The sequence below is a fragment of the Anabas testudineus genome, chromosome 5 (assembly GCF_900324465.2).
Source record: "Anabas testudineus chromosome 5, fAnaTes1.2, whole genome shotgun sequence".
Lineage (NCBI taxonomy): Eukaryota > Metazoa > Chordata > Actinopteri > Anabantiformes > Anabantidae > Anabas > Anabas testudineus.
In genome coordinates this window covers 3,661,642-3,686,746 of record NC_046614.1, presented here as the reverse complement: position 1 = coordinate 3,686,746, position 25,105 = coordinate 3,661,642, and the positions used below count along the sequence as shown (strand labels likewise).

The following is a 25,105-nucleotide window of genomic DNA, read 5'->3' as shown; positions in this document are numbered from 1 at the left end:
TTAGATCCCATCCCGACTAGACTCCTCAAGGATGTCTTACCTTTGATCAGCACGTCCATATTAGATCAGATCAATCTATCTTTACAAATAGGCTACGTACCACAGGGTTTTAAGGTTTCTGTAGTCAAGCCCCTACTCAAAAAGCCTACTCTGGACTCAGGGGTCTTAGCGAATTATAGACCAATATCCAATCTGCCCTTTATCTCTAAAATTCTTGAAAAGGTAGTTTCTAAGCAATTGTACGACCACCTGCGTAGCAATAACTTGTATGAAGATTTCCAGTCAGGATTTAGAGTACATCATAGCACAGAAACAGCACTGGTAAAGGTCACTAATGATCTTCTATTAGTTTCAGACAATGGACTACTCTCTATAATCGTCATGTTAGATCCTAGTGCTGCATTCGACACTATAGATCACACAGACTGGAACATGTCATTGGGATTAAAGGAACAGCACTAGAGTGGTTTAAAGCGTATCTATCAGATAGATTTCAGTTTGTACATGTTAATGATGAATCTTCCATGCACAGCAAAGTTAGCTATGGAGTTCCACAAGGATCTATGCTTGGACCGATTCTTTTCACTTTATATATGTCCCCCTTAGGTCTCACCCTTGATGACTTAGTATTGGCCTCAAGTAATACTGTAAGAAATCTCTGAGTTACTTTATACATCAAAGATATCTCTAGAACTGCCTTTTTCACCTGAGAAACATTGCTAAAATTAGGAGCATCCTGTCCCAAAGTGATGCTGAAAAACTAGTCCATGCATTTGTTACTTCCAGACTGGACTACTGTAGTTCTTTATTAATAGGATGTCCCAATAACTCATTAAAAAGCCTCCAGTTAATCCAAAATGGTGCAGCCAGAGTTCTGACTGGAATTAGCAAGAGAGATCATATTTCTCCTACGTTAGCTTCCCTTCATTGGCTCTCTGTAAATTCCATAATTGAATTTAAAATTCTTCTCCTCACTTATAAATCCCTTAATAATCAGGCTCCATTTTATCTTAAAGACCTTATAGTTCCATATCTTCCAAGCAGAACTCTACGTTCTCAGACTGCAGGTTTACTTGTGGTTCCTAGAGTTTCCAAATGTAGAATGGGAGGCAGAGCCTTTAGCTATCAAGCCCCTCTCCTGTGGAACCAGCTCCAAGTTCAGGTTCGGGAGGCAGACACCCTCTCCACATTTAAGACTAGACTTAAAACTTTCCTTTTTTATAAAGCTTATAGTTAGAGATGGATCAGGTGACTCTGAACCATCTCTTAGTTATGCTGATATAGCTTAGTCTGCGGGGGGACCTCTACTGATAAACTGAGCTCCTCTCCTCTCTCCTTTCTCCTGTATCAATGCAAATGCCACCATTGCATGTCATTAACTTTGTGTCTTCTCTTTCCTGTAGTTGTGTTTCCACCACTCTGTCTTCCTCTCCCTGTACTTTTCTGCAGGTATCCTCGGCCTGGAGCTGTACATCTCCAGAATCCAGTTGACCTGCCCAATGTTCTTGCTGTTTGTTGTTGTCTTATTGCCTGCTGTTCTTTTCTCTCTTCTCTCTCCACCCACCCCAACTGGTGTTTCCTCATAGCCAAGATATTTGTATGTATAAAAAAAAGCCCTGAATCTGCAATAGCAGAGAAACAATGCAATTTTAGTAATATTATTAATAGCAGCCGTCACCATTGCTGCTCACTGGAGTTTGTTGATTTTTTACACACAGCAGATGTATACAGACATCTCAAGCAGAAAGTTCCACATCCAACACTGGCCAGGATGTGTGTGTGTGTGTGTATTGCATTGTTCATTTAGAATGCAATTTCAGCTTCATTTTACTGACATGCAGAATTCAGGCGTAAACGGATTTGAATGCCACAGCTACCCCAAGCATCCCCATGTCAGTGTGCTCATCCCTCACCTGGTACATCCCTTATCCCCTTACTCAAACCATAAACATAAACCTGAGTGGCTTCCAGGATAAGGTCATGGATACTAATCTGCTCCTCGTTGGACAAACAGAGCCTGTCCTTTCTGATGAGGGTGACAGTGAAAGCCTCACAGTTCATGGCCTCCTCTCGATTAGGCCAGTACACAAACTCATCCTCTGCCTATAGAAGAACACACACACACACAATTAATTAGGTTAAATCCCCAGGTCCCTGTATTGTAAAACAGATGTCTTGCTTTATTTCTTCACTGGTGCTTAGAACCTCTGAGTCTGCAGGTGGATGATTAATGCAGAATCAGTGATGAAGATCAATTTTAAGAATGCATTAAGAAACTTGTTACAGAGTGACCTGTAACATCTGTGATTGTCAGTCCTGAATCAGCACTGAATCAAACCACTGACACCTTTGTATGTTACACATGTGTGTACATGTCCTCATAAGCATTGCCGGCTCTTAGAGGCATATGCTGCAGCCTAGGGCCTTGCCAGCAGGGGGCCGCAGTGAGCCTTATAGATGTTTTTTATATTTACATTTTAAAAATGTATATTTCATCTGTGACTACATAAAAATGTAGTCACACAAAATGTATTTTAAAAATAGCTATCAAGTAGACTACACTCCTCTGTGACACCGTCACTAATCTGTGGTGGGACACAGAAATGCAAAAACTGGTTGATTAAGATAATTAAGATAATTAAGATAATTAAGGACATTGCAAAGAACTAGCGTTACTGATGACAATAACAATTAATTACCTCAAGGATCAACACCCTCGGGAGGTACAGCTAGACTCTTTGCTAACAGCAGCACAGCCCTAGTGGTTGATGCAAAATCAGCTAACATTAGCAGCACCTGCACTGCAAAAGAGAATACTGCAGAATACAAAAAGTTGCGCTAGTGGTGATAAGAAGCCAACATTAATCATCACTGCCACCAGCAACACTGAGGGGCCCACAGAGGACAGCAGGGATGATGATAAGACGATCACAGACACAGATCCTGGAATTAAAGTCACTTGTGACTTTAAATGTACATCAACAGATGTAGGTCTTTGGGCAGCTGTGACAGATGAATCATGGTCTTTATGGGTGAGCAAGGGATCAAGGGTGCTACTACTGTGTCAAAATGAAAGCCTATTAATCTCCTTTGTACACATTTACAAAAATCGACACACAACTCAAAGAACAGTGCATAGAGGAGGAAAATTATTGGCAAGAAGTTCTGAAGGGCATTGTGTCAGTTATACAGTTACTGGCATAAGGAGGTCTACCGTTTTGAGGGGATACTAAAAAATGAGAGCTTCTGAGCAAGTTTGATTTATTTGTTGCAGAACATATGAAAAAGTATGGAAACAAAGGCAGGGGAACACCATCTTATCTCTCTGCCTCATCTACCTTATCTCTAGATGCTCATTGCTCAGATGGGCCCAAAAGTACAAAAGGCCTGTCTTTTATGTATCACAGGATGGACAGATTTTTTGAATGTTTCTTAAAGTTTCTGCCCATTTTTAGCCACACAGGAGGGTCTGTTAAAATTTGTCACAGATCTTAATGATTTGAATCTGAACATTTATAACTGTAGAGGACGTAACGCCAGCAATATAGACTGGGAATGCACATTCAAGGCGTTAACCCTCTTTCTGAGTGGATTCCACGTGCTGCTCACTCACTCAATCTTGCCCGGAGTGTGTAGCGTTAATTGCTGCAGAGGTGGAAATACATTTTTTGCTCCTTTTACTGTTCAACGTTTGTTCCAGTTCTACTAAAAACTGGAAAATTGTTGAAGATGGGCTTGACCTAAACAAAAATAAACACATTAAAACTCTAAAATGCTTGTCTGTTATCAGATGGTGAGCTCATGCCCAGGCTACTAAGGCCATTTACCCGACCACAAATATTTAAAGCTGTCTAAATAAAAGAGCAGAGGAGGAAACACAGAGTACAGTAATAAGAGACGAAGTGTGCACATTGGCTAAGAAAATCAAGCAACTTGAATGTGCTTTTCTGTGTGTCTTTTGGAATACAGCCTTGCAAAGATTTGACTCAGTCAGCAAATCCCTGCAGAAAGCGGACTTAGATGTGGTTACAGCAATAGATTTATTAAGTTCCCTGAAAGATTTTGTTATTGATATCTGTGATAGGTTTGAGGAACTTGAGGTAAGGGCAAATGCAATTTCAGCAGCTAAAGAATACAGCTCTGAAATAACATGCCTTGGAAAACATCGCAACACTAGATTCCTTAACCTGGCATTGCTCATAACTCATAAAGGATATGTCAGATGCACAAGCATCTCTTTGCATCATTTATGATGATAACCGCAATGCATGTGTAACTCATAAAGGTGTGAGAGTGTGCCTCTGTGTATGATTCATAACATTTTAGCACAGTATTGTGTGTATGTGTGTTTCCTACCAGTCCATGGCTGGCAGGCAGCATAACAATAATTTGTGCATTGTGATCCCAGATCATTCTCCAGAAGTCTTTTATTGTGTGAGGCAGAGGATGCTGGGTAATGATGAATTCATTAATTCGATAGTAACCCTGTAGGGAAAAAAAAGACAATAGGAGGAGGTTAATAGGAGAATTAGACCACACCATTTACACCACTTAATTCAACTTAGTTGTCCATGTCACTTTGGAGTAAAACTGTTTGAATGCATTGAAGCCACTAGTGTAGGGATTTAAAAGTGTAGGTTGCATGATGATAAATGTGGGATCTGTTGTTTCTAAAGCTTCACCTGTGCTAATGACTGAAATTAATTCTGCTGCTTCAAGCATTTTTTTTTTTTTCATTTGTTTTTAATTTCCACAACTTCATAGAACTGTCGTGAACACTACACTGCTGCCATAGATCATTAAGAAGTTAAAGCCACTGATTTTGTTCGGGCAGTTAATAACCAAATTCCTTCTACTTAACTACTGAGTATAGTGAAAAGTGGAAATGAGCTGAGCTGAGTCAAAATATTAGTACTTACACATACACATACTCGTGTATGGAGTATTGCAACAAAATCTGAAATCACTGATGCTAACGGACAGGGTTTTACTTGACATAATCTGCTCTGAATAAAACATCAAAGAAAGAGTGGAATGAGTGATTGACAGAAGAAGTAGAACTGCTGACCATGATGTAAGAGGCGTTAATGTAATCTGTGCCTTTGATGCCATGCAAAAGTGCAAGGCCGACCCTCACTCGCTCCGCTGCTCACAGAGAGACATAAGGTGGAGGTGTAGAGAGAAAAAGAACAGCCACTTATTAGGTTAATTAAACAGACCAATCACACTTAAAAGGCACTGTGTATGCATTCATTTACTCTCTGACTGTTACTGGTTGACAGCAAACAGTTCTTCTTTGTTCTTGCCGGGTAAACTGTGGAACAGTCAATGACTACATTTTCCTTAAAATTCCAAATGTCAGCTTCTAGTAGCAGCTGTTTTTGCTGGGTGTTATTTTGAGTCATTAGAATCTGAATACGATTTTTATGTGACTCTAACACTTACATGGTACCACGGAGGAATTTCGGTTTTTTTCTTTGTTGTACTCTTTTTGAGCATTGAAGCATTCCATGAATCTGGTGTTGCATTGTGTTACCAGCTGGAACACAAAAGAAGAGAGGAGCAGTGGGGGTGGACATTAAAAAGGCGAACAAACTTATCGAATGTGGGAGGTTTTATAATTTGCCATGAATAATCTGGGATTTTCAAGTGCATGTTTTTTTAAAAACTACATAACCCAAGTTCAAGTCTTATCTGTGGTTAGGTTTAGGCAATGCACTTTCAGAAAGGTCAGTAAATAACTTTTGTCTTTGCGGATTAATAAAGCAATGTGTCTGAAGTAATTGTAGAAGTTTTTCTCTATTAGCCAGACCACAACCTTTCTCTAACCTTAGCCAGTTGCTGTGAGTGGTTTAACCTAACCATAAAAAGTAACCACAAAAACTGGATGGTATTCTGCAAGATCTGGACAACTGATATGTTCAGTATCAACACAGATAGATAGAAAAGTAATTATTTTATGATACATAACAGAAACATAGAAGTGTGCAAAATACATATGTACAGAATGGAAAGGACGTATTGGTATAATAGACTTATGCTAGCTGTTCCTCTTACATTAAAGATATATGGAATTAATTTCTTATAATCTACACACATTCTCGTTCATACACAGACTTTTACTAGATAAGAAACCTTCCCAAAATACTGTAAAAGACTTCAGTGTATGCCCCTTTAGTTGAGGATAGAAAGACAGCAATTAGTACATTAGTTTATTCAACAGTATCAGTCAACATACTGGTATCAGATTTGTCGGAAGTTTTAAGCAATGTCAGAAGAGTTCTATTAAAATGCTTGAATAGAAAGTAGCTCATGACAGAAAATCCTCAGATAAATCCATAAGCACACAGCAACCCAAACTGGCTTCAAGAAGATGGGAAACAACCGAAAAAACTGTGGAATAACCAAACGCCTACAAGCAGTGACTAAATTTAGCAGTTATAAACCTGTCACACAGCATTACAATAACAGTCCTTTGAATTGTTGCAAACATAATTCTGATTTAACTATTCTTCAAATCTATTTAAATGAAGAACCTACAAAAGGTAAATGTGGTTTCTAATAATTTATTTTAATGTATTTGAAACTTGTAAAGGTAATACCAGGTGAAAAATTAATTTGCACACCTTGAACTGTTTCTCCAGATGTGTCCAACCATTGTGTTCTGTTGTTGTGATGCTGTTGAAGTAGCTATGAAGCTGGCTGGCTGGTACTTCTGTCTCCTTTACCAAAATGGCTTCCATCAAGGCATCATGGATGAAGATGTACTGTTCCTGGATCACCCAAAAAGCAAAACTTGTGGTTTTCAGCAAAGAGGTTAATGTACCAATGTTCCTACTGTATACACAGTACAGACCACAACCATGCATTTGCACTGCAGCTGGAATTTTGCAATAAAGTGTATGTTATAGTTCATGTTAAGATTTGATGTAAACATATTCAGTTGTTATCCAGGTGAGGGAGTTACTTTACCCAACAACAGTCTCACAAAAATTTTGTTCATATTCCTACACGTAGCACATACAAACCTCAGTCTGGACTAGATAGTTGCGCTGGGTGCGCATGTGTTTGAGAAAGCCGAGAAAATTCACTGTGCTCTTGTCTTTGATCTGCTGTAGCATGCTGTCAATGATGATGTATGTCCCTGTCCGACCCACTCCAGCACGGCAACACAACACAGGAATACTGAGGATGAAGAGGACAAACCAAAGAACATCATGATATCTGAGACATAATGTATTCAGTCAGAAATCAGAAATGGAACACCTATATTTGATCCCATAACTATTGGAGTATATGCATTTGATTGGACTGAAATAGGGAAAAGAATTGTGTTTACTTTTGAAACAAAATTATATACATTTATTTCAAAAGCGTATCACTTCTCTAAACATTAATCAGTTTGCAGATGTTGTTTCATATAATTTCCCCAAGGGTCAAGAAAGTTCAATGCTGAATGGACAAGGGACAAGTGCTGAGGGCCTACATTGTGATTATGTCATGTTGTTAGCTGAAAGCTAAACTTATTTTTAATAGGTGATGTAGTTTTAGTCAATAAATGTCTGGCCACAGTTGGTCATCAATGAGTTAGTGTTTACCATATACCATTACCGCATATTTCTGTAAGTCTTAACCTTACAATGTAATGATTGTCGTGATTTGATAAATTTAATTAAAAGCAAATGATTTAAAAATTAATAAAAGCTTTTCACAACAAACTAATGATGTAATTATTGTTTCTATGTCACAGCAGGCTAAAGGAACATTTAGTCTTTTCTTCAGACTATCCAAAGATGTGCAACTAGGTCAGATGATGACTGTAAATTGTCTATAGCTGTAAATGTTAGTCTGTCTCTATATGTCAGCCCTGTCATAGACTGGTAACCTGTCCAGGGTGTACCCTGCTTATTACTCAGTGGCAGCTGGGAATGACACACTCTCAACCCAGCAACAGTATCAGCAATATAGATAATGGCTGGATGACCACAACAGATCAGTATGAACGGGGATTTGTCAGTTAGAAAATATTCTCTTTCAAGGAAGTTCAAGGAAGAAATTTAGGTTGACGTGAAAATCATTTAGAAATTTTACCTGTAGTGAACAAGCATGGGTCCCATATCTGGCATCTGGGCAGCTGAGGACCTGCGGACAAAGGTGAGAACAGGCAGGGTGTATTCTGGGACACCCATATCTGGCCATTGAGTATAATGATACTGGAACACCATGTGTTCACTCTGGGCACGTGCTTTATGGTTCCCCTTACCACCCTAGATGGAAGCAAGACATGTAGAAAGAATAACATGAGAGGAAAAAGAAGTTTACATTAAATGCTACAACCAGTGAGTTTCTATATTTTTTGTTATTGTCAACAAATGCCACTAGGAGGCTATCACTGAATTGGGTATATCATAATAGCTGTGAATTTAAATAGCTCCTTCGTCATCACATTTTGAAGCTAGAACGTAACCCTGCTTTAGACAGGACACCACACTCCTTGCGTCTTCTTCTCACCCTTTTGACTTTAGTGTTGCGCAGTGTGAAGTGGCGAACAGTGTAGCAGGCATGAACTTTGATGCTTCTCAGTGTGACAACCATATTGCTGTACTCTTCACTGTTCTCTGTTGGCCAGTACTGGTCACATTTTTTCTGTAGAACAAACATGAGCACACAAAACAGTGAATGTCAACTAATTATGGAGGGTATAAGAAGTGTCACTTTTAAGTATGAATTGAACCAGTTGTTATTTTTTTGTAGTAGATATGTAGCTAATAATATTTTCTATAATAATTTCCATAAGCAGTAGTGATTCACTACTATATTAGTGAATTTGTGTAAGTGTGAAGGCATACCCGGCCTTTCTCTACTAAGTTGGTGATCATGACGATGATGCTAGTATTTTGCTTCCACACCATCTGCCAGAAGTTCTCAAAGGTGGATTTGAGAGGTCCCCAGGCTGCGATGTATGCTTTAAGCTTATTATAACCCTAATGGATGAATGACAGAGATAGATAATTAGTGGCACGTTTACTACTGCAATCACAACTACTTAAAAGCTTATGAAAAATATATAAAATAATAACTATGGATTTGTATTTTGTGCATTTCTTCCTGCAGTCATCCTCATACACTAATCAGGCTTTGAAGACTTCTCAGTTTAAGCACTCACATCCGCATAGTTGGCATTGATGTAGTCGATGTGTTTGGAATCCTTCCCAGCCAGCGGCCTCAGCTTCACCCTGTTGTGGTCATCTGAGGAATGAGGCACAGAGCAGTAAAACAGTGAGAGAAACCACCACAGGACTTAATCTTAACCTTCACCTAACACAATACTGTCTATGTAATGTTGTCACCTTGCTGCTATGCCATGGCACCTACTCCCAACCAGGAAGCACATTAACCTTTGGGAGTGAAACAGTGGCCAAAGTGGATTGTGTAACTTTCAAAAGACAGCTAAACAGCACGGCACCTGCCCTTTCCCTTCAGCACTTTAGTCAACACAACACTGAGTTGCTTATAACCAACCAAGCTGTATGAGACGTAAAATATTCATAACAGGCTCAGAGCCTGTGTGTGATGCTTTAGTGGGCTTGTTGTATGTTTTTGCTTTAGTGGTGCTCTGTTGCTTGGTTTATGTAACCAGTAACACATGCCTGTCAGTCTATACCCAGTAACTAATAATTGCCAAGTAAAAACAAACTATAAAAAATTCTGTAAATTAAACAAATAGAAGAAATATCTCATTTACATAAAAATTCAGATCCTATGCTCGCACTACACATAATGTTCATGTTCATCGTTTTTTATAATTTTTCTTGTGATGAGTCTAGAACTTGACTAGAGTCAAAAACTGAGTGTTGATGTATGTAAGAACATAGTACAGAATTTTGGCACTATGGTGTACCATGAAGTGTGTACTCACAGGCCACTATGTTGATATATCTGTTCTTGTGCTTGTTGTCTGTGTGGTTCGAGTGCTCTGACGTGATCTTCATATCAGCAGTCCACAGCTTGACCACCTGAAGAAGAATAAGCACACACACCTCTATGCCATTCAGATGTATCTGCATTCTTTGCTTTATAAGTTGAGTGGACACTGGAAAGCACTTTATGGAAGTGCACATGAAATTTCCAGGATATTTATTGTATATGTCTGTAATCCCAAGAGGATGAATCCTTTCTAGTGACCCCATTGGATGTTTTATCCTTTTATTGACATTATAAATCAGACCTGGTCAATAAAAGTTGGCGACTTTGACAAAATAAAATCAGTGTTTGCATTAATAATCACACCCTTTAAAATGACTGACCTAATTCAATTTTGGTGCTAGTAGTCCCGCAATTAGTGAAATGGGGATCATGTGAGTGCAGTGAATGCATCTCAAGTGATTGCAGTATAAAGACACTTGTGTCTGGAAGGTCCAGTCCCTGGTTATTCAGTATTCCTGGCTACCATTACACCATGATAACAAAAGAACACTCCCAGCAACTCAGAAAACAAGTCATTGAAAAGCATAAGTCAGGGTATGGATACAAAACAATCTCCAAGGTATTCAACATCCCCTTGGAGTTCAGTGAAATCCATCATCAAGAAATGGAAGGAATTTGTCTATGTCTAAATCTGCCTAGAGCAGGCCGTCCACACTGTGACCATGCAAGAAGGAAGCTTCAGCAACTGAGATTGGAGAGACTGTACATACAACAACTGTTGCTTGGGTTCTTCACCAGTCAAAGCTTTATGGGAGAGTGGCAAGGAGAAAGTCAATGTTGAAAAAAGCTCATGTTAAATCATGACTTGAGTTCGCCAATAGGCATGTGAAAGACCCCATGGTCAAGTGGAAGAAGGTGCTTCCGTCTGATGAGACCAAAATGGTGTTTTTTGGCCAACAGACAAGACACTATGTTCTTCTAGACCCACACCACATCACCTCAAACACACCATCCCCACTGGGTACACAGTGGTAGCAGCATCATGCTGTGGGGATGCTTTTTGGCAGCTGGCCTTGGAAGGCTTGTTAAGATAGAGAGTAAGATGAATGCGGCAAAATATAGGACAATCCTGGAGGATAATCTTCTTCAGTCAGCAAGACAACTACGACTTGGGAGAAGATTTGTTTCCCAGCAAGACAATAATCCAAAGCATACAGCAAAAGCTACACAGAAATGGTTTACTGACAACAAAGTGAATGTTCTGGAGTGGCTGAGTTAAAGCCCAGACCTCAATCCAATAGAGAATTTGTGGATGGACTCGAAAAGGGCTGTTTACACCCGATCCCCACACAACCTCACAGAGCTTGAGCTGATTTGGCAAAGAAGAATATAATTCCAGTGTCCAAATTTGCAAGCCTAACTGAGACCTATACACAAAGACTCCATGCTGTGATTGCAGCCAAAGGTGCATCTACTAAATACTGACCTGAAAGGGGTGAATATTATTGCAAACACTGATTTCACCTCAGATATTTTATTTAATTGACATTGCTTTGTAGAAACCTGTTTTCACTTTGACGTTAATAGGGTATTTTTCTGAAGATTTTTTGTCAAAGTCGCCAACTTTTATTGACCATGATTGATTTATAATGTCAATAAAAGGATTAAACATCAAAGGGGGTAAAGACTTTTTAGAGGCACTGTATATGCAAGACATATCTTGACCATTTGCTGACTATGACTAAGTATGGTTTTCACTTTACACACCTTAAGTTAGAGACATTATAAGCTTTGTAGCACTGCCCTCAAGGCACAGTGTCAACTAAGTGCATGTCTCAATCTAATGCCAGACAAGAAGAAATTGTACCTTGTACATCACTTCTAAGTCACCTTGGATAAAAGCGTCTGATCAAATGTAAATGTAAATGTAAGTTTCCTCAATATATTTATGCTCTGCAGAGAGGTAATGACCCCATTTCCTACCTCTAGTGACACCTTTGTAAAATGTGATGTAGTGAATGCATTAACTCTACTTCCTGAAAACAGAACTCTTCCCATTCTTTCTCTGCATTTAAATCTTTGTCTGCACTTTACCTTTGTGCTTTATAATTCAATAACAAAAAAAAAAAATTAGTTTGTCATGTCACTGTTATTGATATCTTTTTTTTAGCACTGATCCCTGTGTGATTTTACAGTTATTTTTCAATTTTGAAATACTTTATTAGACATTGAACCTAAAAAGCATAGAAAAAGTACACTCACCGGCCACTTTATTAGGTACACCTGTCCAACTGCTCATTAACGCAACTCAATGCATTTAGGCATGTAGACATGATAAAGACGATCTGCTGCAGTTCAAACCGAGCATCAGAATGGGGAAGAAAGGTGATTTAAGTGACTTTGCACGTGGCATGGTTGTTGGTGCCAGACGGGCCGCTCTGAGTATTTTAGAAACTGCTGATCTACTGAGATTTTCACGCACAACCATCTCTAGGGTTTACAAAGAATGGTCCAAAAAAAAAAAAAGAAAATATCCAGTGAGCAGCAGTTCTGTGGGCGCAAATGCTTTGTTTATGCCAGAGGTCAGAGGAGAATGGCCAGACTGGTTCGAGCTGATAGAAATGGTTGGTATATTCTCATAATAGCATCTCTGAATGCACAACACGTCTAACCTTCAGGCAAATGGGCTACAGCAGCAAAAGACCACACCGGGTGCCACTTCTGTTAGCTAAGAACAGGAAACTGAGGCTAAAATTCACATAGGCTCACCAAAATTGGCCAATAGAAGATTGGAAAAACGTTGCCTGGTCTGATGAGTCTCGATTTCTTCTGTGACATTCGGATGGTAGGGTCAGAATTTGGTGTCAACAACATGAAAGCATGGATCTATCCTGCCTTGGATCAACGGTTCAGGCTGGTGGTGGTGGTGTAATGGTGTGGGGGATATTTTCTTGGCACACTTTGGGCCCATTAGTACCAATTGGCCACAGCCTACCTGAGTATTGTTGCCCACAGTGTACCCATCTTCTGATGGCTACTTCCAGCAGGGTAACAGGCCATGTCATAAAGCGCGAATCATCTCAGACTGGTTTCTTGAACATGACAGTGAGTTCACTGTAGTCAAATGGCCTCCACAGTCACCAGATCTCAATCCAATACAGCACCTTTGGGATGTGGTGGAACGGGAGATTCGCATCACGGATGTGCAGCCGACAAATCTGCAGCAACTGTGTGATGCTATCATGTCAATATGGACCAGAATCTCTGAAGAATGCTTCCAGTACCTTGTTGAATCTATGCCACGAAGGATTAAGGCAGTTCTGAAGGCAAAAGGGGGTCCAACCCAGTACTAGTGAGGTATACCTAATAAAGTGGCCAGTGAGTGTATATCTTGTTTAATTTGAAAACCACAAACATGTTGAATGTTTTTTATCGTTTCTTTTCTAAATGACAGAGATACACAGAGAAATACATTACTGGATACATACTATTTATTGCTATTTAATAGATGTGAGAAAGATTTATCATAACCCTACTTTTAGTTCATCTGTCAACACCATTTTGTAGATACAGAAAGTCTAAACTATTGACACAAATTGAAGTTGAGGTGATACCTCACTTGTAAGTCGCTAGGAAACACTCAAATAAATTTCCATTGCTATGCAGATGATGCCCAGCTATATTTATCTATTAAACTAGAAGAAATAAACAAACAAACAAACTAAAAAAAACGTTATGCATGCTTAAAAGACATAAAGGCCTGGATGTCCTCTAATTTTCTACCCCTAAAAACAGAGAAGACAGATATAAATAAATAAATAATACTGTGAGGAATTTATGAGTTATCTTTGACCAGGTTATCTCAATTACATCATACATAAAAGACAACTCTAGAACTGCCTTCTTTTACTTGAGGAATATTGCTAAAATTAGGAGCAACCTGTCTCACAGTGATGCTAAAAAACTAGTCCATGCATTTGTTACTTGCAGACTGGACTATTGTAATTCACTATTAATGGGATATCCCAACAACTCCTTAAAAATGCTGCAGCCAGAGTTTTGAGTGGAATTAGCTCGACTGATCATATTTCTCCCACGTTAGCTGCTCTCCACTGGCTTCCTGTAAAAAACAGAATAGAATTTCAAATCCTTCTCCTCACATATACAGTTGGAACGGCTCATTTTCGCTGATTTCAGTCGACTGTCAGTCAACTTTCAGGTGCTGATCAGTCACTTGGGGGTGGCTGTGGCTCAATAGGTAGAGCAGTTGACTGCCAATCATAGGATTGGTGGTTCGATTCCCGGCTGCCACGTCACATGCCAAAGTGTCCTTGGGCAAGACACTGAACCCCTAGTTGCCCCCGGTGAGTCAGGTCAGCTGCATAGCAGCTCTGCCATCGGTGTGTGAATGTGTGTGCTTGTGCGTGTGAATGGGTGAATGAGATGCAGTGTAAAGCGCTTTGAGTACCAGCTAGGTAGAAAATCGCTATATAAGTGCGGACCATTTACCATTTACTTATCAGTCGCCTGTCAGGCAATTGTCAGGCGCCCCCCTCCTTGTGCTCTGTAGACAAGGTGTGAGAAATGCTAATGTGCCCACTCCTATTTTTGATACCAATGATGCAGTTCCAGGGTCCAACCTAAAGGTGGAGCTTTGATCAAAAAATCTGACCTTAAAGTCAATGTCAAATACTAAGTATAGACACAGTTCTGAGAACAGAATTTAAAATTGATAATGTCATTATCACACACTGTTTGGTAAGACAGACAGACAGAGACAGACAGACAGACTGTCAGATAGACTGACAATAGTCACATGACCGCTTCAACTGAGAAAACTTTGTAAAACTTGAATTCATGTCAGCATTGAATATTGTACCAACTTTGTTTATTATAAATAAGCATAAGAATAGCAGCTCACACTGCCACAGCTGCCATGCTACCTTCTAGAGGTTTATCAGTTTCTGGGTGTGTTAGGCTGCCTTGGACTTCACAAATGTACCTAATAAAATTCACCAATTCTCATTGCATTTGGATGTAGTGTGTCTCAGTCTGCCTGTTTCAGGAGCTGTTTATCTTTAGAAAGGACTTTGAATCTTCTAATCAAGCTTAGATAAACATAACAATAGGAACCTCCATTCAGACAGAACGACCAACCATCAGCACTTGTTACAATGGTCTTACACCACCCTGCTTCTCCCTAAATTCCTGCAGTGTTGTCGCCTGATTTGATGTCACCTGAAATGTTGTTGAGAAATGTTTCTGGTCTAGAAAGCAACAACTTCACCTGAGTCAGGAGGACCAGATATATTTGAGATCCATCACCTCAAACAGCCTATTGGTTAAAGCACACACCTTCCCACCCAACTAACAAAACCTCTTTTGTTAGTTGGTGGTTTACTATAAGGAACTTATATACAGTATATTCAGAAGACATAAACGTACAGCTTTCAAGCCTAACCAAGCACAGGTGGATTATAATTACAAATTTTATAAACATCCAGTTCCGTTTGATCATTTTCTAAACCAGGTTGTCTGAAAGTTGGGTCATTGTAACTACATTCTTTTAGAGCAGAAATTCTACATGCTTCATGGGGGACTTGTTATATGGTCTTCACACCAACTCGCAGTCCTTTGTTCAACTGATGAGCCAGTTCTTTACAGGTGTTAAGTGAAGCCTATTGTAAATGGAGGATGTGTGACCTTACTCAGACTGAAGATTTCTGCACTTTTGGTAGTGTTTCTACTCTAACTATATGTAATAGCTAGGCTAATAAAATACTCAGTTACCCAGAATAAAATCACAACAGAATACATCCATTCATTGTAGAACGATTTCACCGCTCCTAGACATGAGGCAAAGAGTGCCAGTGCCTCAGCTCTGGACAAACACCAAAGCAAGGAGACCAGAATATGTGCTGTCACCTCGTCCAGTAATAAACGAAACACACGGCTGATTACATATATATGTGTTAGTGGAGTTCTGTCAGCTGATATTCTTTCGGTTCTGTTTCAGGAAACACAACTTATATTTTAACAACAAGGTAACCCTAAACAAGACGCAGCTAAAATCTGTATTTTGTTTCACTTAAAGTGGCGTTAACATCAAAGCTATAGGTTGGTTGGGTCTGAAAATTGTATGGAGGCAAACTGCATTTACATTGCTATGCATGTAAGGATAGCTGAATGAGACTTTTCAACAATGTAAAAGTTGAATTCAAGTCAGAGTTGAGTACTTGTAATTGTAACTTGAGTCATGTCAACGGATTCTATCTGGAGCAGAAACGGTAGCTTCTACAGTTTGTGTCCTTCTTGGGGGATGGTCTTCACACCTACTCAGTCTTTTGTCCACCTAACAACCCGGTTCTTTGCATTTGTGAAGTGAAGCTAAACTGGAAGATAATGTGAAGGTGAAATGTCAAAGTTATTCCCGGGTGGTTAAAAAAATGCCAGTAAATTTAGTGCTAATCAATATAAGTACAGTAGTAAGCAAGTAGTATAATTAGCACAAATTAAATATCCATGTTTACCATTTACCATGTAGGCATTTTATTCAAAACTGCTATAATTTTCTGTAACTTTGTTCTGCTGTTACAATCCATAAATATATTGCAGGTAAAGAACAAAACTCGTCAGTGTCTAAAATCTGAAGTAGTTTACAGATGGATTTAAAGTTATAAATATCCTGCAGGAGAGCATCATGCTTTATTTTAATATATAACTTAAATATAACTGGATTAAGCATCACTGCTCCACCTGGTGCATGAATGACATTGCAACTCATTCCTCAGGAAAATTTTAGGGGGCGTTAACAAGACAGTTAGGCATTAAGTACATCACAGTGGGGGGTCATGACTGGTGGAGCGTTGGTGTTTGAGTCATGCAAATGTCATGCAGGGATCAGGCAGGATTCCTGCAGGAACGAGGCAGGCTTGCACTGATATAGTGCTTTTCTACCTAGCTGGTACTCAAAGCACTTTACACTGCATCTCATTCACCCATTCACTCACTGATGGCAGAGCTGCTATGCAGATGATGTTACTCATCAGGGGCAACTTGGGGTTCAGTATCTTGTCCAAGGACACTTGGCATGTGACATGGCAGTCGGGAATTAACCCACTGATTCTACGATTGTCAGACAACTGCTCTACCTATTGAGCCACAGCCACCCCTTAAATAAAGCACTTAATAATCAAGCTCTATCTTATCTTAAAGACCTCATTGTTCCATATTTTCCCAGCAGACACTCCCGCTACATCCAAGAGGCTTAAAACTTTCCTTTTTTTATAAAGCTTATAGTTAGAGAAAGATCAGGTGACTCTCATCTCTTAGTTATGCTGCTATAGATTAGTCTGGGGGACCTCTACTCATTTTCTCTCCTTTCTCTCGTTTCTTCTAGCCATTCCAATGCCACTGCTGCATGTCATTATCTTTGTGTTTTCTCTCCTTTGTAGTTGTGCTTCCTTGTCTCTGTACTCCTCTACAGGATTCCTTGGCTGTTCTGATCAAGTGGGGTTGTTGGGTTTTTCTATATAATTTTGTGTACAGTAATATTTTGTAAGGTCTTAAACCTTGGAAACACTGTAAATTGCCCTTGAGATGACATCCATTGTGATTTGGCGCTATACAAACAAAATCGAATTGAATTCAATGTCTTGTGCTTGAAAACACCACATCACTTGCCTGGCCCATTCATGTATTTTCTTGATGGCATAACACAATATGTTAAAGAGTAACAGCTACAACGAAAAGACTACTGCTTGAGGTATTTATTCTCCTATGTGGATACTACCTTATGATTATTACTTACAGTCCTAAACATTACAGTAAATTATTATGGACTTAGCAGAATCTAAATATGTACAGTATATGTCAGTGTTTAATGTTGAGTTTCTGCCAAGCAAACAGCTGTTCAGCATAGCCAACAGGAAAGGTAGGTGCTAGATTTGGCTCTGACCCCCTAGTCTAATTTCTTCTGGAGCTTTGTAGGGTGATCTCCTTGTTTTAGCACTATTACACATGGATTCATCATACTAATTGGGGTGGGAATTTAAAGTACCGGTATTTCGAGTGTAGCAGGCTTTGCATGTCTCTGGATCAGGTTGCAGGTTGGGAAGAGATGTCATACAGGCAGGTGTTTTAATCATCAGATGTTGCACATATGTATATACGGTACAGTACAGACACTTAAACTTAGTCACATGCACAAGCGCTGATATTTGCACTGATTTTCCCTGTACACACACAGCCATTCACATAACCCTATCTCACTTGTTCCGCTATCTTTGAAAATAAGGGGTTGCATGATGTTCCTTCTACTGTGGTTGTGAATGTATGTACATAACTTGGGAGCTGGCTTGCAGTTCACTGTGGTACAGACACTGCACGTTCTCCAGTTTGAGGCTGACACAGTAGTGCAACAGTATCACATGTTAAGCGACTGAGCCTCAGGATCAGACAGGTTGCAATTTGACTATGACACTGCATGAATTTGGTTTTAAAGTACCGGTACTTTTGTTTATTTTGCCAAATAAAGAAAAGCAATGCCATTGTAATGTAGATGCTTGTAAATATTGATGAAATTTGCCCTCAGCCTCCCTGGCTCCAACTGCTCAAAATAGAACAAACTGGCAGCAGAAATGTTGAGGAGTGAGTAGCATTTCTTTATTTGACAAGGGGTGCCCTTCTTAAACCACTTTCCATTGTCAGCACAGAAGAGGTGGGAATACCCTAGTAGGGTGTAAGGGGCTCTGTTTTTCAAGTTAAGTGATGGATTTAGGGGGCCCTGCTCAGTCTACATAGAGCAATAAACAAGGAATGCAGGCACACTGGTGTAAAACAGGGAGACAACTTTGATGCAATTAAACAATTAAGAAAATGTTGTAACTACACTAAATTATCCCTCCCCCAAACTTCCCTTTTGTGTATGTTAACCACAATTATCCAATGTGGATCCTTTTTATATTCATTATCTCTTACTACATATGCTTTCAATACAGTATTATTTTATTTAGTGTTGGAGAATATTTAGTAAGTAGAAAGCCTGTAATTGCTTTCACTGCAAGATGAAAAACATACAGTATTTTTATTGACCAATTGCATATCAGCTTTATGAGTCAATAATGTTGTACTGTGAATTATATTAGTAGTAGTAAGTAGTAGTACTTTAAAATTTAGAGGGGGTTAAGGACAATGTTATACACTACCTGAGTTGATACAATCAAACCCGGTGAGTCAGGTCAGCTGCATAGCAGCTCTGCCATCGGTGTGTGAATGTGTGTGTGCTTGTGTGTGTGAATGGGTGAATGAGATGCAGTGTAAAGCGCTTTGAGTACCAGCTAGGTAGAAAAGCGCTATATAAGTGCAGACCATTTACCATTTACCATTTACAATAAACTGTGCCAGAATGTGGTAGCAAGCTGCTTCTGGACATTATTTTATGGGTTAATCATAACCTGGGTGTGTGTTCACATGCATGTGTTTCCAGTATATGTCTACATCAGGTCAAAGTATATGCTCATGCAAAAATATTGAGCTGTATCTTGCTAGTAGCTGGCTTTTGGTGAAGGGAGCCTGTTCTAAGCTCCTGTTCCACATTTTAACATCTAGTTTTATGTCTTAAGGCCATGATACAGCAAGCCAACATTAAAGAGGTAACTCAGACCAAGTGAGGAGAAGAGTTCTTGGGCAAGACACCTCAGACACTGAACCCAAAGTTGCTCCCCATGTGTAAAGTGTGTTATCAGGTAAACACATCATATACTGTACACCTACCTTCTCTCATAAGACTTAATACTGTTAGAATATTGAGACTATCCTTTAAAAAACTCTGTTGTAGGTCATTTATAACAACAGCAAAATACGATCAATCCATTGATCGTGACCATTTTCCCATAGGGGATGTCTGGTGGCAGCAGTGAATATTACATGAGGGTCAACTATTAATACTATTATATTATAATATTATATTATTAATAACATAATATTAAAGTTTGCCTGGATATAGTTGGGGACACAACAAAAAACAGGACTTTCACACGACTGGAGTTCAAGTCCAATACAAGACAATATTGTAATAATGCTCTTGTTACCAGTAATGTGACAAACATGACCAGTTGGAATGTCATGTGGCGCTAAGGACACAGTCATTTTTGATAAAGTTTATTTAGTGTCTAAACCTAACCCAGATGTCTTTAGGCCTAATCCCAACCAAATCACTATGTTTGCACGGTTGTAGTCCAGTCATGTGACGGCCTTTGAGGAAAACTTACATTTTTACTAAGCCTAACCATGTTTATTTAGTACCTAACCCAGATGTTTCATGCCTAATCTCCAACTATTTGCTTCGTTTGCACAGTTGTGCAGCTTTATTGACTGTTTTGGGTGAAAAGATGTTTCCCCCCTAATTCATCCGCGCTGTTCCTCTCTGTTTCTAGGGTTAGATAGGTTTAGGAAAATAACACAGATGTCATAACAGCCAAAGTTAGAAAGCAATTTACTTCTTAGGATAGAAAAAGAAAGATAACTGTGAACAGCATAGTTTTGTGGGTTAGCATGTTACATTAAAAAAACAGATACCAAACAGATACAATTTTCACATACCTCAAGAAATGCAAGAAAATGACAAAAAACATTACCTACCAGTAAAATGTGAAAGGGATCACTTAGCAATAAAACTCATCCTCAATTATCAGCTGAATCCACAGCTCCCCTTGTATTTATGGAGATTGCAGTGATTCTTAGATCAGTGTTAAGTGCCTGTGCAATAACTATAGTGTTTTGACCTAAAATGTTACTCTCTAGTACCTGCTCAGCAGCAAACAGCGGATAGTTACATAGATAACAACTAGTAACATTGTGGAGAAATTAGAAGCTAAAAACCCCCCTCAGTAGTTAGAGGAATCCAAACACAGAACTAGAAGAACGTTAATATAGGAGTAATTGTAAGCTAATGATGCTCTGTAACTGTTGAATGTGTGAATGAGCAATTGTTTGTTATCATGCCAACTTTAAAGGTGTGTTCACAGCTTATTTCTTTAAGTACCCTAACCTAGTTACATTATCCTGTTTGGTATGCAAAGACTTCCGACAAGACTTTATTACTTACCTCAAAATCTTCAGAGAATCCCTGTTGATTATTTGTGTACATTTCAGAGACGTGTTTAATAAACTGTTGGACTGGAATGGCTTCTATGTCATCTGCAGGTAAAAGAAAAGACCAGGGTTAAACCAGCTTCAGGGAAACAGCAGCATCCACATGAGTGAAGTCACAAACCATCGCTCAGGAGCTGGTGCAGTATAACTTTAACAGTAAACCACTGTAATTCAAACAAAGGGAGATACAAAGGGAGAAACAAAGGGAGATACAAAGGTCTGTGACTATTGCATGCCAAATCATAGACATTGTTTTGTCAAATCAATTCATCCCTTACTGAACAGTGTTCGGTTCCTGCAATATTTCCATAAACTACAACTCACAACCTCAGCTTTCACAACAAGATTCGGGTAGTGGAGAACTGACTGATCACATGTACAAACCTTGTGAGCAATTATTTAAGCTAAGGGATTTAACCAGCAGCATCAGTGTCCTATGTCACCGCAGATATATTTTGGTGATTTAGAGAAACGTAATATTTACTGAACAATACAATAGCATTCCAGTTGGAAAGTACAATTAAGGAACAATGACAGCCTAGTAAGTAGGTTGCATCAGATGTACTTTAAGGAGGCTTGAGCTAGCTAAAGTATATAATTTCTTGCAGACAGAACAATGTCAGCACTACTGTAGCAGCAGTTCCAGAGCTTTCCATTTTTTCCTTGGCAGAGCTCTAGAATAGCTATAAATCACATGTAATACATTCAAACATCTATTTTTCAAGTTGTCAACCCTAGAAACAACAGTTATAAAGATAATATCAGTGTTGTACATTTAGAAGCTAACTGTGGTGTCTTGTGTTAATTGTGCAGTTATAAATACTGATGCAGATCATTTTTATGAAAAGCAGTCTAAGGCAAGATTAGACTTTTTCTGTTAATTACACTAGACATTGTATGAATACTGTATAAAAATAGCAATGAGTAATAATGCTACACCTGGAGGAAAATGGAATCGTGTGGTAGTGGTAAATCCATTCCCTTTAATGGTCTTTGCCAAAAATAATTTAAAATTAGCAACATTTCAGTACTACTGCATTTCCACAGAGGAGCAGGCAGCAAAACTAAACTAAAAAAGAAAAAAATTGTTTGCTGTTGTGATGTTTTGTTGCTTGTGGGGGCTTTTATTGAGATGACAGGAATGAAGGGCAGGTGGACCATTTATACAGTTGTAAAGAGGAAGTCATTTTTCAGCTGCTGAAAGCATAAAGAGTAGAACCCAGATGACTTGAACCGGTTCAGTGAAAAGGACGCAGAAAACATTACATGCAGCTAAACTCTCTTGCGGCTCCCTTCAGTTTAGTCTTTATCAAATATTAACAAGTGAATATACTCACTTGTTCTCACTGTGTTTCTTATGAGACATACATTAGCAAATCTTTAAAATTAATTCCTGTGTCAGTAAACACATCAGGAAGTGTGAGGCAGGTCTAGAAAAAACTATTATTGTGGAGAACTAATTAAACCTCATTTTATTGCTTTTACATATTTTACAGACAGTAAAACCCTGGCATGAGCTGTATTATATATATTTTGGTGAAACAAAACCGTATTAGACTTTATTATACCACGGATTCTCATATTAAAATTCTGTTATAATAATTGGACACATACCAAATATAAATGTTTCATTATTTTTGTAATAACAACATGATGAGGCAAAGTGATATTTTTTTATGTACACACAATTATGCACAAAATTGACATGCTCAATAATTGTGCCGTATCTAAGCTATATGATTCACTTTGGTGCAACACTGCCATTATTTAGAGCCATATTAATGTAATGTCAGTGTTTTACTATATATTTGAAAAATACAATTAGAATTACAATATCAAGTTAACTTTTGTCTTCTCAAACTGTTCTACAAATGTTTTTTTTCTAGGGCTTATGTAAAGAGATTTCTAAACATGCTGTCCTCCAGAGCAGCTCTGGAGCTCCACTGTCTGTAAAGTCACACAGCTCATGCTAAATACACATTTTTATTCAGCATGAAACACTCTTAACTCCTGTTAATGTTTCAAGGTTCACAAAGTGATGTGATCAGTTTTGCCTTTGCTCTCACTCTCTGTCTTGACTCACTAAATGCAAACGTCACTTCAAGTTGTACAGCTCAATTAATTCGTACATTTGAGTTTTTAGGAGAATTTTTGGTTATAGATTTAAGGCCAAGGTCACTGCAGTGCTTGCATGCATCACATTCTTGACAAAGCCATAACTTAGAAAGTTTTGGAGGAAGTTTAATTATATATGGCACAAATATTCACTTGAATTTATTCAAGAGCTGATTAGAATATTTTAGAACAGACATACGTGTATGTTGTAAGTGGCTGCTGCCTGTAGGTTTTAAATCAAGCAGAATGTGTTGAACAGAATTATGGGATGTGCCAGTCTCTGTCAGAATTTTTAAGACAATTAACACTACCAACATAAAGTCAAACACCACTGTCTGCTGCAGTGGACTCTGATGGCCACAGAGTGCAGTTCTCTCTAAGTAAAATCTGTACATTTTTTGACTGCACAATGACATCCCAGCAGTCACCTAAAAAGAAACATATCAGAGAAGTGAAATGAATAGTACATTTAAAACTGGAGCCACAGTCTGCTTCTTCTAGGAGGATGGGGCAGACACTCAGTGGCAGACCCTTTTTTTATGCTAGACACACTGGCCCTGGTGTAAATGGGGGCCTTTGAACTGAGCCAAACCCATTGTAAAGTGGCCCCAAAAGCTTTTATTTGATTTGATAGGTTTGGATCCAAATCATGGAGCTGAGGACTAGAGCTGGAGCAACCACACAGCTTTTTCAAGCCCTGCAGAGGTTTAATGTGTGTTTTGTAATTGGTGATATGGACATGGTCTGTTTCTGCCTCTCACTTTCTCTCTCTCTCTCTCTCTCTCACACACAAACAGACACACACACACATACACACTGAGCCTATTGAGACTCACACAAATACAATTGTGTGTGGTGTTATGCAATCAAGTGTTCAGGCCAGTTGTGATTAATGTCGTGTCTACCGGCTGTTTGGCCACTGGAAGGTGAGACCAGTAGGCTTGCTTGTGACTTTAGACCTCAGAGTGAAGAAACACTCTTAACACTGTGCACTGAACACTGCACCTAAATACAGTGGAGTAACTGAAATGAGGTTACACAATTCAGAATTCATACTATTGCTGAGGGTTTAGTGGTTTGGTCAGGCCTTATCAACAGCAAATTTAAACAGAAAGTATCAGTAAGTAAACAAAAGGACAACTAGACCAGCAGTTTAGCATAGCAATTATATGTATGGGGTATGGGTTGTTACCTAGGATGGGGGTGACAGGGATAGTCTCATTGGGCACCACCCTGGATGAATTTCTGTCTTCCACATAGAAATGGGCTGTCTGGAAACAGCGTCTGACAGAGAGAGGGAGAGAGAGAGAGAGACAGAGATTATATTCCTGTGACTAAGTCATGCTCTGGCACTGTTGTAGAAAACACTGACTAGACAGCCAAAACATGAATATACAGTACTGTGCAAAAGTTGTAGGCAGGTGTGAAAAAATGCTGTAAACAAAGAATGCTCTCAGAAATTGAAGTGTAAAACATTTATTTTTTTTTCATAAAAGAACTAAATGCAGTGAATGAACAAAAGAGAACTCTAAATCCAATCACTATTTGGTGTGACCATCCTTTGCCTTCAAAACAGCAGCAATTCTTCACTTGCACACAGTTTTTGAAGGAACTTGGCTGGTAGATTGCTCCAAACATCTTGGAGAACTAACCACAGATCTTCTGTGGATGTAGGCTTTCTCACATCCTTCGTCCAATTGTTCAAGGAACCTTCACCATGCTTCACTGTTTCCTGCAGATACTCATTATTGTACCGCTCTTCAGCCCTTCGGCGAACAAACTGCCTTCTGCTACAGCCAAATATTTCAAATTTGGACTCATCGGGCCAGAGCACCTGCTGCCTGCACCCCAATTCGTATGTTTTGTGCATACTTGAGTCGCTTGGCCTTATTCCCACGTCGGAGGTATG

The 25,105-nt window shown here is 39.0% G+C and overlaps 1 protein-coding gene across 1 annotated transcript in view; it reads right to left on the bottom strand.

Annotated features, from left to right (window-relative positions):
* LOC113151697 (receptor-type tyrosine-protein phosphatase gamma-like) overlaps positions 1-25,105 on the bottom strand; it is a 353,442-nt gene that overhangs the window by 4,576 nt on the left and 323,761 nt on the right. The window contains exons 14-26 of the mRNA XM_033325969.1: positions 24,389-24,480; positions 21,035-21,126; positions 9,920-10,016; positions 9,167-9,249; positions 8,850-8,984; positions 8,512-8,646; positions 8,092-8,267; positions 7,029-7,185; positions 6,627-6,773; positions 5,446-5,539; positions 5,069-5,145; positions 4,357-4,485; positions 1,957-2,103 (exon numbers count right to left, since the gene is read on the bottom strand). Coding sequence (XP_033181860.1) covers positions 1,957-2,103; positions 4,357-4,485; positions 5,069-5,145; positions 5,446-5,539; positions 6,627-6,773; positions 7,029-7,185; positions 8,092-8,267; positions 8,512-8,646; positions 8,850-8,984; positions 9,167-9,249; positions 9,920-10,016; positions 21,035-21,126; positions 24,389-24,480 — 1,561 coding nt within the window. The remainder of the gene's footprint in view (positions 1-1,956; positions 2,104-4,356; positions 4,486-5,068; positions 5,146-5,445; positions 5,540-6,626; positions 6,774-7,028; positions 7,186-8,091; positions 8,268-8,511; positions 8,647-8,849; positions 8,985-9,166; positions 9,250-9,919; positions 10,017-21,034; positions 21,127-24,388; positions 24,481-25,105) is intronic.